Here is an 11562-nt window from a genome sequence, read left to right as displayed (position 1 = left end):
TTTATAATTTAAAACAGCTGGCCAGTGCTCGCATTTATTTCCATTTTTATATTGGCTACTAGCCCAAACAATAAAAATGGGTTTTTGCAAATCATAAAGTTAAAAATCATCAATGGAGAATGGCATTTTTTAATTTATAAAACACAAATGGATATACAGTATGCTGAAAGGCGCTGTAGAGAACTTTCCATGTTTTTCTTTCGACTTCAGCTCCAGTCATTCAAGTATTTCTTGCCTACTACGTGCCAGGCACGATACTAGGTCTCAAAGTTTCCCTCCTGATTGGGGGATGGAGGTGAGCGGGGTGGCAGGAAACACTGTTAACTAAAATATTAAAATGAAAAGCCTGTTCTCAGATGATAATGGAGGTGTGAATCGTACAATGTGGAAGCACAGAGAAGAGCAACAGACTATCTGGAAGGCTTCACAGAGAAGGTACATTTGAGTCATATCTTGAAAGGTGAGTAGAAAAGTTCACCAAAAGGAGAGACGAGGAATCCAATAACTTATATCAGAGTATGAGTATACAAAATGCAGTATTTTGAGAGGAGATCTTCAATCAGGAGAATAGACACAAAATGGAGAAAATTTGGTTGTGAATTTTTTTTAAAAAAGAGACAGAAAATAAGCATTACTTTGGGTGCATATGACAGATACCTTTGTCCTTCAAACCATGTGGAAAATGCTTTTCCAAAACTGATCACAAAAAGATTTAGTAAGGACAAAATTCTTCAACTATTCAGTTAGGTCTTATTAAGAGCAGACCATCAAACACGTTCTTGCAAATAATTTTATCTTTCATAAATTAATCTTAATGAGGAAAACCTCTGCCTTTGATTTGTACTGTGAAAGTGAAAAGATCCTTGATAGAAAGTATCTGTGTCATCTTAGAATTTTTAATATTTATAATATGTTAAGAATGTAATTGCCGGACAGGTTTAGACATGTACTTAAGACTCTGAGAAAACAAATATTGAAACGTTTAGAGAGGAAAAGAAATAAATGGCCTATTACTTGAATCTTCAAATTAAAATGTAACTATAGACTACCAATAATAGAAGTTTAACTAAAAAGGTATACTTTAAATTGTATTTTACTAATTCAGCAAATAGTTGAGTGTGCTTATGTAGTAGATCCTCGGTTAGGCACTAAAGATACTGCATCTATTTTGGAGGAAATTGCAGTTTTGAAGAACTTAATGCATTTGACGTATATTGATTCTCTAAATTACTTTAAGCAAAAGTGAATCTCCATTTTTCAGATGGATGTTATCAATTGCAGAGAGAAAAGCAATAGCATTTTTTTTTCAAGATTATACTGACAACCTTCTAGAGCATCATTTGACACATAAAGAAATACAAGAGATGGTGTCTGCCTTGTAAGCACTTATAGTTGTTTTAAGAACAAGAATTTCAAAAAGTATTGTTAAAAAGCATAGTAGAACCTTCACAAAGAGAAATAAAATGCTGGTACCTCATATCATGTATAGATTTTCAAAGGACTTGTGAAAAGAATGATAAAAGGGCACCTCATCAAGGAAGGACACATAAGAAATAGCAACACAAATTCTGTGGATGTAGCTACATCCCTGAATGAACAATTGTTCGAGTCTCAATATGGTCTACAAATAGGACATTGTAGCTATGTTTGGCTCAGATAAGGGATGGAGTAGGCCTTATGCTTGGGGACAAATAATGTACTCTAAATGGATGATAAGAAGAATACAAAGTGATGAACTCTCTTGCTTTTATATTTTCTATTAAAAATAATGACCATTTATTAGAAAAAAATAAAATTAAGGATAATCAAAGCCCAAGGTGTGAGAATACAATAAGGATTTGGCTATTTTTCATGAATTCAAGTGTCTATCCTCAAGTAAATTATATAAATGGCATATCATAGAACTATAATAAGTTGTATATATTACAGAATTGTGGAGCTTATGAATAGTTTTGCATACTTACAAATAGTTTGAGATGATAAGAAGCTTGAGCTCAGGCTAATATATATAAATATATATTAATATGTATATATTAGTGTAAAAGGCCATTTCTAAAAACCATAGACTGGGGTGATAAACCAAAAATTCTATACGAGAGTCAATTATTTGTCCCTTCAAAACATTGTGGTTTCACCCTAGTGTTCTAGGTGCTGAGGGAAAATATAAAAATGACCAATAGAGTATATTCTCCTTCTAAGAAACTGAGAGTTTAATAGGGAGTTAGGGAAGTAAATCAAAAACAGGCAAATAAATAAGAAAGAAGTTCTAAATATTTTTGTCTTGCTTTCTTCTTAAAGGAGAAGATACAATGCTTTAAAATTTCTCTCCCACCAAGTTTTTCATTTCTTTATTTATTTACTATTTTATTAAAATTGTTCTATGTGTAAGGCACTGTGTTATGTGGTATAGAAAATAACAGAACAATCGGCAATAGATTTTGCCTTCAAGGAGCTTACAATGAGATGGAGTTTTACTAAACATTTAAATGTGTCTTAGTCTGTTTGGGCTGTTACAAAAAAAAATGCCATAGACTGGGGTGGCTTAAACAAGAATTTATTTTTCACAGTTCTGGAGGCTGGGAAGTCCAAGATGAAGGCACCAGCTGATTCCACATCTGGTGAGGCCTCGCTTCCTGGCTTCCTGGTTCATAGCCTGTCACTTTTGGCTGTATTCTCACGAGGGGGAGGGGTCAAGAGAGCTCTTTGGAGTCTCTTTTATAAAGGCACTAATCTCTTTCATGGGGACTCCATGTCTGATCTAATCGCCTTCTAAAGGCCCCACCTCCAAATATCATCACATTAGAAGTTAGAATTTCGACATATGAATTTTGAGGGGGACACAAACTTTCAGTCCATTACAGTAAGTGATGTTGACCAGCTTGCGCTAATTCATTTAAAACAGGATGTACAGTTGCACATATATTCAGTTGAAAAGGAAGGGTCATGAAGTTTCAGAAGGATGAAAAACGGAGATTAGTCAGTCGTCTCCCAGGTGGCCTGACCCTTGGGTTGGTCTTTTTGGCAGAGACAGTGATAGCTATGTAACAAATCTCATTGAATCTTTTTTTTTTTTTTTTCCTTCTGGTCTCATATGAAGACTACGTTGTCCATTTTCCCTTGAAGTTAGGTGGGCACATATAACTACGGTTCTGGACATAGGATATAAGCAGAAGTAATGTAAACCACTTCAAGTCCTGACCCTTAAAAATAAGAATAACTAATCAGCATCTACTAAGCTAAACATAAGCTTTCCCTATGACCTAGCAACTCCACTCTTGTGTATGTCTAAGAGAAATGAAAACATATACCTACAAAAAGACAAGTGAAAGAATGGTCAGAGTAGCTTTAGTCATAATAGCCCCAAACTTAGAACAACCCAAATGTCCTGCAATGGAAAAATTGTGCTGTATTTATACAATAGAATATTACACAATGATAAAAATGAATGAACTATAGTTATACATACTAACATGCACAAACTCTTGAGTGAGAGAAGCCAGACACCAAAATATATTAATGTATGCCTCCATCAATGTCAATTTGAGACAAAGGCAAGTGAAGCTATTGTGATAGGAATCAGAATAGTGGCTGTCTCTGTTCACAGGTGTATTAACTGGGAAGGGGCACAAGAGAGCCTTCTGGTAGGATGGAAAACCTCTTTTTCTGGATAGTTGTCTCAGGAGTGTGAAGGCAAATGTAAAAATCCATCAAGCTGTATACTTAAAATTCTTGTGCATTACTATGCACAAAAACTAAAAATTATGCACAAAAAATCAAATAAGAAAAGCAACTATTGAAGACCCAATAAAAATGGAGAAACCTTATTTAACCTTGAATCACTGCTTGAAGGAAAGTTGCCCTGAAGAGATGATCAACTTGGTTTGGACTTTGTGTGAGCACAAAATAAACTTTTCTTATTTTAAGCCCCTGAGATTTAGGGGTGTATGTGGTATGACAGCACAGCTAACTTTCTTGGCTAATACTCACAAACTGTCAAGGTCAAAAACTGGTTTTGTCAGCACACCAAGGGAGACTCTGTCTCTCATAGGCTAAGTGACACAAAATGAGCTTATAAATGAATGTATAAGTCAAAATTCCAATTTGTTAAGTGATAAGGGGGGGGGATGGGAAATCCTCTCATACAAACTAGGATATCCGTGTTACCACAATCAAGCCCTATTTCTCACTTAAGACAGGCCTGGATGGGAAACCATAATAATAAAAAGTTTGTTTGGTGTACCCGTTCTCAAAAAAAGGGCATTAGATATATCATATGTTTAATGACATCATTCCGATAGAGCTTGTGAATCCATGCCATGGTATAGTTTTGTCAGTGCCTCCAGAATACCCACAATTCCAATCTGCACTGCAGTTTCCACTCCCCTAAGCATATGACCGAATTGCCTCAGTGGCTCTCTCTTTTACAGCTTCCATTCCTATCACCTTTTCTTTTTAGGCATGTTATTACATTTAGTCTAAATTTTTAGACAGATGTGACTGGCCTTGGAGGTATACTTTTTATGTATTTACTCCTATTGATTACATGTAGATTTTGTATTTTTTTCTCTCTCAAATCTTTTACTTTCAAACTCTGTGGTGGGAGCAGTTTGAGTTTGAAGTGGAGGAGGTTGGTGTCCTTAGCTGTAGTCTACAAGTACTGATAACATCATCGAAAAAATATAGACACTGGAAATTCCGAGGACGGTGTACTTGAATATTTTGTAAGGTTATTCAAGAGAATTTTGTGGAATTCTTGAAGGCTTGAAGGACAATGAGAAAATTCTTACCAGAGGGTGGAGAAAAAGAAATCCTTGTTATGTAAGAGGAAATTTTGGCAACAGTGTTGCCAAAAAATTATGGAAAATAGAAAGTATCTCTAATAAGCTGATGCATTTGATTAAGGAAAATTTCAGACAGAATGTTGAAACTATCAATCGATTTAAAAAAGCTATGTGTGGTAAGACAAAGATGAGATGAAAAGAACTATTTAATTTTAAAGCAGAATTTAGAGGAAATGTAAAGAACCTAGGAACTTTGGTTAAAAAATAAAGTTGTTTTTCATTTCCAGCCTCTCTAGATGGCAAAAAAAAAATTCTGAAAGTAAGGTATTGCTTTAAGGTAAAGGTTAGATCGAGGGAGCAGCTTTAAGACTCTTCTCCTTACACCCTCTCAGCTTGATAAGAGGGCTTCTAAACATTTTAAGGGAATTTTCCAACAGGTTCCTCACTCTCAGCTTGAGATGGAAAGTGTGCCTCAAAGAGATTGTGAGTGTGGCTTTTAAAAAATGGAGTGGTTATTATTTGATATATAAGAATCTCCCCCAATTTTAAAGAGAATTATATTGGCAGAAGCACTACCTTCTTGGACTGAGAGTATAAATGTTTGTTTATATGGCAAAAATTTATATTTACACTTTAAAAATGCAATATAATATCTTAAAATAATGTAAAGAAAAATGTGAAGTCACGTTGCAACCAAAATTGGTAGAAAATCAGAATCATACGTAGCTATTTTGAAAAAGCTTGCCTAGTATCAACAAAGGGAATATGTATCTGAATGCTGCTGGAATTAAGAGGCACCACATTGTCATACTTAGTCTGAGCCATGCTTTGTCATTGTGCTTATGCCTGATATACATTTCTACAGTGACTATATGTAAAGCTAAACAATTTAGTGTTGTTAAATCCTCTGCATGAGATCTTAAGAGTTCTTCCTTTCTTTTCCATTGACATCTTCAAAGCCAGAATCTTGTAAGAGCAACAATTTTCAGCTTGGCATGTCTTCAAAGCCTTTGAATTCAGCCACAAATTGCCAGATTATTTTCCTTCATTCACTATGTATCTTCTTTGAAGAAGCTCTTTGCTGCACCTTGTTGATGAACCCCAAAGCCATTTTTTTTTTTCTTTATGGAAAAGAAGTAACAATGAAGGCCCAAGAGAGTATCCAGTCAAGCTACGGGTCACTGGCAGACTAAAAGAATAAATGGCCCATGCAGATACAGTGTGTAACATTACGCTTAAACTTAACAGAAGCATGATGAGAAGCCTTTCTTTCAAAGAACAGCACAATATGTCTTATAATATCATATAAAGGAATTTACAAATGTAAACTACTGGTTAACTACAAACTGCTTCATTTTGCAATTTTTTATTTTTTCAATCCTAAAGCACAGATCATCCTCTGAGAATTTATCAATGCCTTCCTGTTCTGGAGCCTCTACAGCAGCACCAGGAAAAACAGAGATTACCCTTTCCATTCTTTTGTATCTGAGAGTTTGCTTGAAATTGACCCTTTGCTATCTAACACATAAGCACTGTTATCTTTGGCACCTGTGACAACAACAATTGTTCTTCCCTTCTCACATATCTTTAAATTTCACGTCTTCATTTAACAGTAAAAAGAAACTGACTGCTTTTAATCGTAACTTTAAAATTTCCTTAGTTATTGGTGTGTATTTGCTGCACCACATGGTAAATATGCTCATCATTATGCATGCAAACTACAAGAGCTATTACTTTCAAGAGCGACCGATAGCAACTGTATTGTTTGGTGATTAAAATGCTAATCTTTTTTAAAAAAAATTAATTAATCAATTTTTTTATGGTGACATTGGTTAACGAAATTCAGTAAGTTTCATCTGCAGGCTTTAACAGTAAGGCATATATATATATATATATATATATATATATATATTTACACTGTGTTCCCCTCCCATTGTTAGATTTCTTTCTGTCACCACATACTTGATCCCCTTTACTCCATCTACCTCTTCCTCCTCCCCACCCCCTACCCTCTGGTAACCACTAGTCTATAGTCCATGTCCATGAGTCTCTGTCTGTTTGTCCTGTTTATTTATTGCTTTTAGGTTTATATCTCACATATAAGTGGTATCATGTGATTTTCAACCTTTTCTGTCTGGCTTATTTCACTTAGCATGATTATCTCTAGGTCCATCCATGCTGTCGCAAATGGCAGTATTTCATCTCTTCTTATGGCTGAGTAATATTGCATTGTATATATGTACCACAGCTTCTTTATCCAATCACCTATTGTAGGACACTTTGGTTGCTTCCATGTCCTGGCCACCGTGAATAATGCTGCTATGAACATTGGGGTGCAAATATCTACTTGGATATGAGTTTCTAAGTCTTTGGGGTAAATACCCAGTAGAGGGATTGACGGATCATATGGTAGTTCAATTCTTAGTTTTTTGAGGAGCCTCCATACTGTTTTCCATAGTGGCTGTACCAATTTGTAGTCCCACCAGCAGTGTATGACAGTTCTTTTTTCTCTGCATCCTCTCTAACATTCATTATTACTTGTCCTGTTGATTATAGCTATTCTAACAGGTGTGAGATGGTATCTCATTGTGGTTTTGATGTGCATTTCCCTAACAGCTAGCGATGTTGAGCATCTTTTCAAATATTTGTTGGACATTTGTATGTCCTCTAGGGAGAAGTGTCTGTTAAGATCCTCTGCCCATTTTTTTATAAAATGCTATTCTTGAAGTATTGTACACTTTAACATGATAGTCTGTTACTTCTACATGGCATTCTACTTTATTTTAAATACATGATAGAAATTTGGGTGTTGATATGTAACACATTTTATTTTTCCCTATTTAAAAATAGGCTCCTACATAGCATTATCTTGCAGAACATCAGATTTTCAGGTGTGAGTTATTGAAATTAAAGGATAAACCTACTTATTAAAGGATAAGCCTAACTCTGCTATTTCTGTAATTTCTGTGGGGAAGTTTATGCTGTTTCTTATTCTCTAATTGATTTAAAAAAATATTATCTGTTCCTATCCTACCATTGTATATTGGGTATGTTAAGAGAGGAAATAATTTGAACATAAGACTTGCATTTGGTCATGAAGAAGATGCTGGAATTTGAGCAAGATGGGTTATCTGCTTAGGGCTTTAGGTTGTCTCCCTTGGGAAAGGGAGGGTATATTTATCTTTATCTGGAAGAGAGATTTGCCCAGATATTTGAGTAGCCAGAGGCATAGAAATATGGCAGATGTTGCAGGTTGCCCTCAGTATCTGTCCTTTTTATTTTGCTCAGTAATAAAACCCAAAAAGTTAGCTAGGCATTTGTCAACCAATAAAAAAAGATTACATTTCCCAGTCTCTCCTGGAACTAAGTGTGACCATGTGACTAACCTCAAACCAATGGGATATAAGGAGAAGTAGTTTGCATAGATGTTCTGGAAAGTTTTCTTAAAGAGAGGAAGTATATCCTCTCTTCCTCTTTCACTGGTTTTCCTGGCTAGCATGTGGTTGTCATGGCTCAAGGTGAAGCAACCATCTTATAAGTCAGGGTAGAAATCTCAGGTAATAGTTTGCAGAGTAGCCTGTCAGAAGGAATCTGGATCCCTGAAGGTTATGGAGCCACTATTTTAGCCGAAGACTGTTTATGTTTACCTGGGAGAGAGAAACTTTTATCTCTTTGCTACTGTTATTTTGGACTTTTCATCAGTGAGTACTCTTATTTTCTTCAAACAACTGTCTTATATTATCTCCATTAATACTATCTTATATTATTATTTTATCTATCTTATTATCTTGTTTAGTATTTTATTTATTTATTTTCCATCTTCCCTCTCTAGAATGTAGTTTAAGGGCATTCAATTAGCTTACCCTTTGCAGTACTGTAAGCTATTCACATTGACAATCACATTCATTGTAATGTTTGTTGCAAGGGAGGCATATAATCAGTTGTTTCAACTAAAATGCAACAGTTAAGTTCTACATAAAGGTAACAGTGTTAAACATCTAATGCTAATCACTGATAGGCTGCTTAAATGAATATTTCATTCATTCACTATTTTGGATGGGCCCATTGGGAAGGGGGAAAAACAAAATAAAACCTAATGTAATGCCAACTGACTGAGCTGAAGAAGTAGAATTCCATTTGACTGTCATTTTATAAGGGTTTTCCTTCAAGTAAAACTACTACACAGCTTCCCCAAGTTACAAGCCTCCTTAATATTATCCAAGCCATATATTTTTCTCCTGTTTAAATGGCATCTTTAGAGCTAGCATAAATCATCATGCTTTTTAAAAACGTACTTTCAGGAGCCCAGAATATAAATACTAGGTCTTCTTTCTTAGACTCTTTTGATTTGTATGGCGTATCATACAAAGCAAATTGGCAGTCATTAAGAGCAGTGACTTCATAAAAGATTGTGTAAGGTTATTCTACAGTGTCACCAGCGTCATCCACCAAGATCTGCTTTGCTTCCTCTACAATTCTTTGTCTTTTGTCAGCATTTAAACAGAACTTCTTTCTTTCTGTTTTTGATCTCTTGTGTAGTTTTCCTTACTTTTATATCATTAAAAACTTGGTGACTTCATCACTCACTGTAAATCCAGAAGCCACAGTATAGAGCCTGTGGCTGTAGCAACAGCTCAGGCTCTGGTCTGTAGAACTGATGGCAGAAACCATGACTCTTTTATTCACATCTGAATCTACAGAACTTAGAACAGTGCCTGGAAAATAGTATGTGTTTAGTAAATATTTGTAGAATGAATGAATGAACACTAGATTAGAATATGGTTCCTCTAAAGATAATAGGCTCCTGCTTTGAGAAACTGTAGGATTTTGAATCCCAAAGTACTTAGAAGGATTTTATAGGTGAGGAAAGTGACATTTAGAGCAGTTATATGACTCATAGATCACACAGGTCCCTTGTCATGCCAACTGTTGGCCAACCTCTCTAATACAGGAAAGAGGCATAAAAACCACACAAACTGACTAAATATTAAACCAGGTTGTATTCAGAACCTGCTACGTGCTACTAGACACAGGGACTTGGCTGATTAGCATATGGCCAGACCACAGGGACCTACAGGAAGATTCCTGCTGAGATTACTAACAACTACTTCTTCATGCCTTATATGTTGCATATTCATATCTGGAAAGGAAAATAATATAAACCAAATTCCTTGAACATTCAGGGGTCTCATTCTCTGGCTTTGAGAGGAGACAACATCTCTGCCGGTGGAGTGTAACTCCTCTAATAAACTTTCTTTTTGTCTCTAATTGGGGCTCTAGCTTGAATTCTTTCCTGTGTAGAGTCAAGGACAGTTTCCTGGCAGGTATGGGGCTTGAGAACCCATTCCGAGGCCCTGTCCTGTATCATCTCTAGTCAGGCATGAGTTCCATGACCACTGCTGCCTTTACCTCGTTTACTATTTGGCCGATGAACACTTGCCATGGATACTGTAGGGTGGACTGCTCAGTGTCCCTAGGTTTTGTACAGAATGATCTAGTGCCCTTTCTCCAGAATATCTGAACACAGCTAACAGATTTTTCAAGCCTTCTCAAAGCTAAGAAAGCCCAGCATTTGGTAGCAGTACATTTGCAACCGGCAGGTTCCCTTAGCTATTTATTTATTACCCGGCACTCCAGAGAAGGGAAGCTGGCAGTTCTGAGGATAGTTATCCATCTTCCTCCACCAGCTCCCAGTAAAGACATTTAATCCTTTTTTGACACTGTCCTCAGTTCTACATAGCCGAGCTTGCAGAGGACAGAAACTGGAGTACAGCGGGACACAGGTCTCCTGTCATTGCACCCTCGCCCAAGCGCTCGCGCTACAAGGCCGGCCCAGCGTGCTGAGTGAGCAAGCAGGCGCGTCGCTGAGCACTGCTCTCACGCCTTGCGCTCTGCGCGCCGCTCTGCGCTCGCAGCAGGGCGGGGGGTGGTGCGCGCCCCCGCCGGAGACCGGCTTGGGGAGCGCGCACGCTCCGCCTCTCCACGCCTCCCGGTGCGCGCCCCGCCCCTTCAAGCTGCGATACGTCGAGCGTTCAACATCCGAGGACGTCGGCCCAGAGTAACCCCGCTCGCGTGACCCTTTCCCTCTGCTGCGCACCCCGCCCCGTGTCCCGCCCCGCGAGCTCGTGTCGCTTGGACGTGAGCACCGGCCCCTCCTTCCTACCTCCCTTCCGAACTTCGGCTCGACCCGCTGGCGTCTCCTCCGCTCAACTCCTCGTCATGGCGGCTTTCAGCAAGTCCATCCCTCATAACTGCTACGAGATCGGCCACACTTGGCACCCTTCCTGCGGGGTCTCCTTCTTGCATATCACCGGGTGCGCCCTGGAGGAGTCCCTGAAGATCTATGTCCCCCTGTACTTGGTGAGACTCGTCAGGGGCGAGTTTAGTGAGGAGAGTGGAGCGGGGGTACAGTCTTGCTCCAGAGAGGCCTGGGGACGCGCCCTATGTCTGTTTCTCATTTGGAGAGGTCAGGATGTTTTTTTGGGGGTGGGGCGGGGGAGTAGGGGACGAGAGTAGCTGGGATGGAGGAGGTTGCAAGGGGCGGATATCCCAAATCCCACACGGGACGGGAGAAGGGGAGGGGAGTTAGAGGTTGAGCTGTCATCTCAATGCCTGTTGGGAAGAGAATTGACTCCTAACTCTGGGATTACGTTCAGGGCACTTAAAATTATAACTACAGGGACCTGCGTTGTTTTGCCTTTCTCTTGCCTTGAGATGAAGAGGTCAGAGAGGCGATAAGAAATATCCTTTTCTCATATAAATTCTCTTGTCCCCTCAAAGC

At 38.1% G+C, this 11562-nt stretch overlaps 1 protein-coding gene across 2 annotated transcripts in view; it reads left to right on the top strand.

The window, feature by feature from the left end:
- The first annotated feature begins 10820 nt into the window (after positions 1 to 10820).
- The window catches only part of TMEM135 (transmembrane protein 135), a 190809-nt gene continuing 190067 nt past the window's right edge, over positions 10821 to 11562 (top strand). The window contains exon 1 of one of the 2 annotated variants that reach the window (XM_016160293.2): positions 10821 to 11141. In XM_016160293.2, coding sequence (XP_016015779.1) covers positions 11001 to 11141 — 141 coding nt within the window. In that variant the 5' untranslated portion in view covers positions 10821 to 11000. The remainder of the gene's footprint in view (positions 11142 to 11562) is intronic. The other variant, XM_016160292.2, reaches the window with a different exon arrangement.

Source organism: Rousettus aegyptiacus, unplaced genomic scaffold, assembly GCF_014176215.1.
Source record: "Rousettus aegyptiacus isolate mRouAeg1 unplaced genomic scaffold, mRouAeg1.p scaffold_m13_p_5, whole genome shotgun sequence".
NCBI lineage: Eukaryota > Metazoa > Chordata > Mammalia > Chiroptera > Pteropodidae > Rousettus > Rousettus aegyptiacus.
The sequence above is the reverse complement of the archived record's forward strand: the minus strand, read 5'-3'. Positions and strand labels throughout refer to the sequence as shown.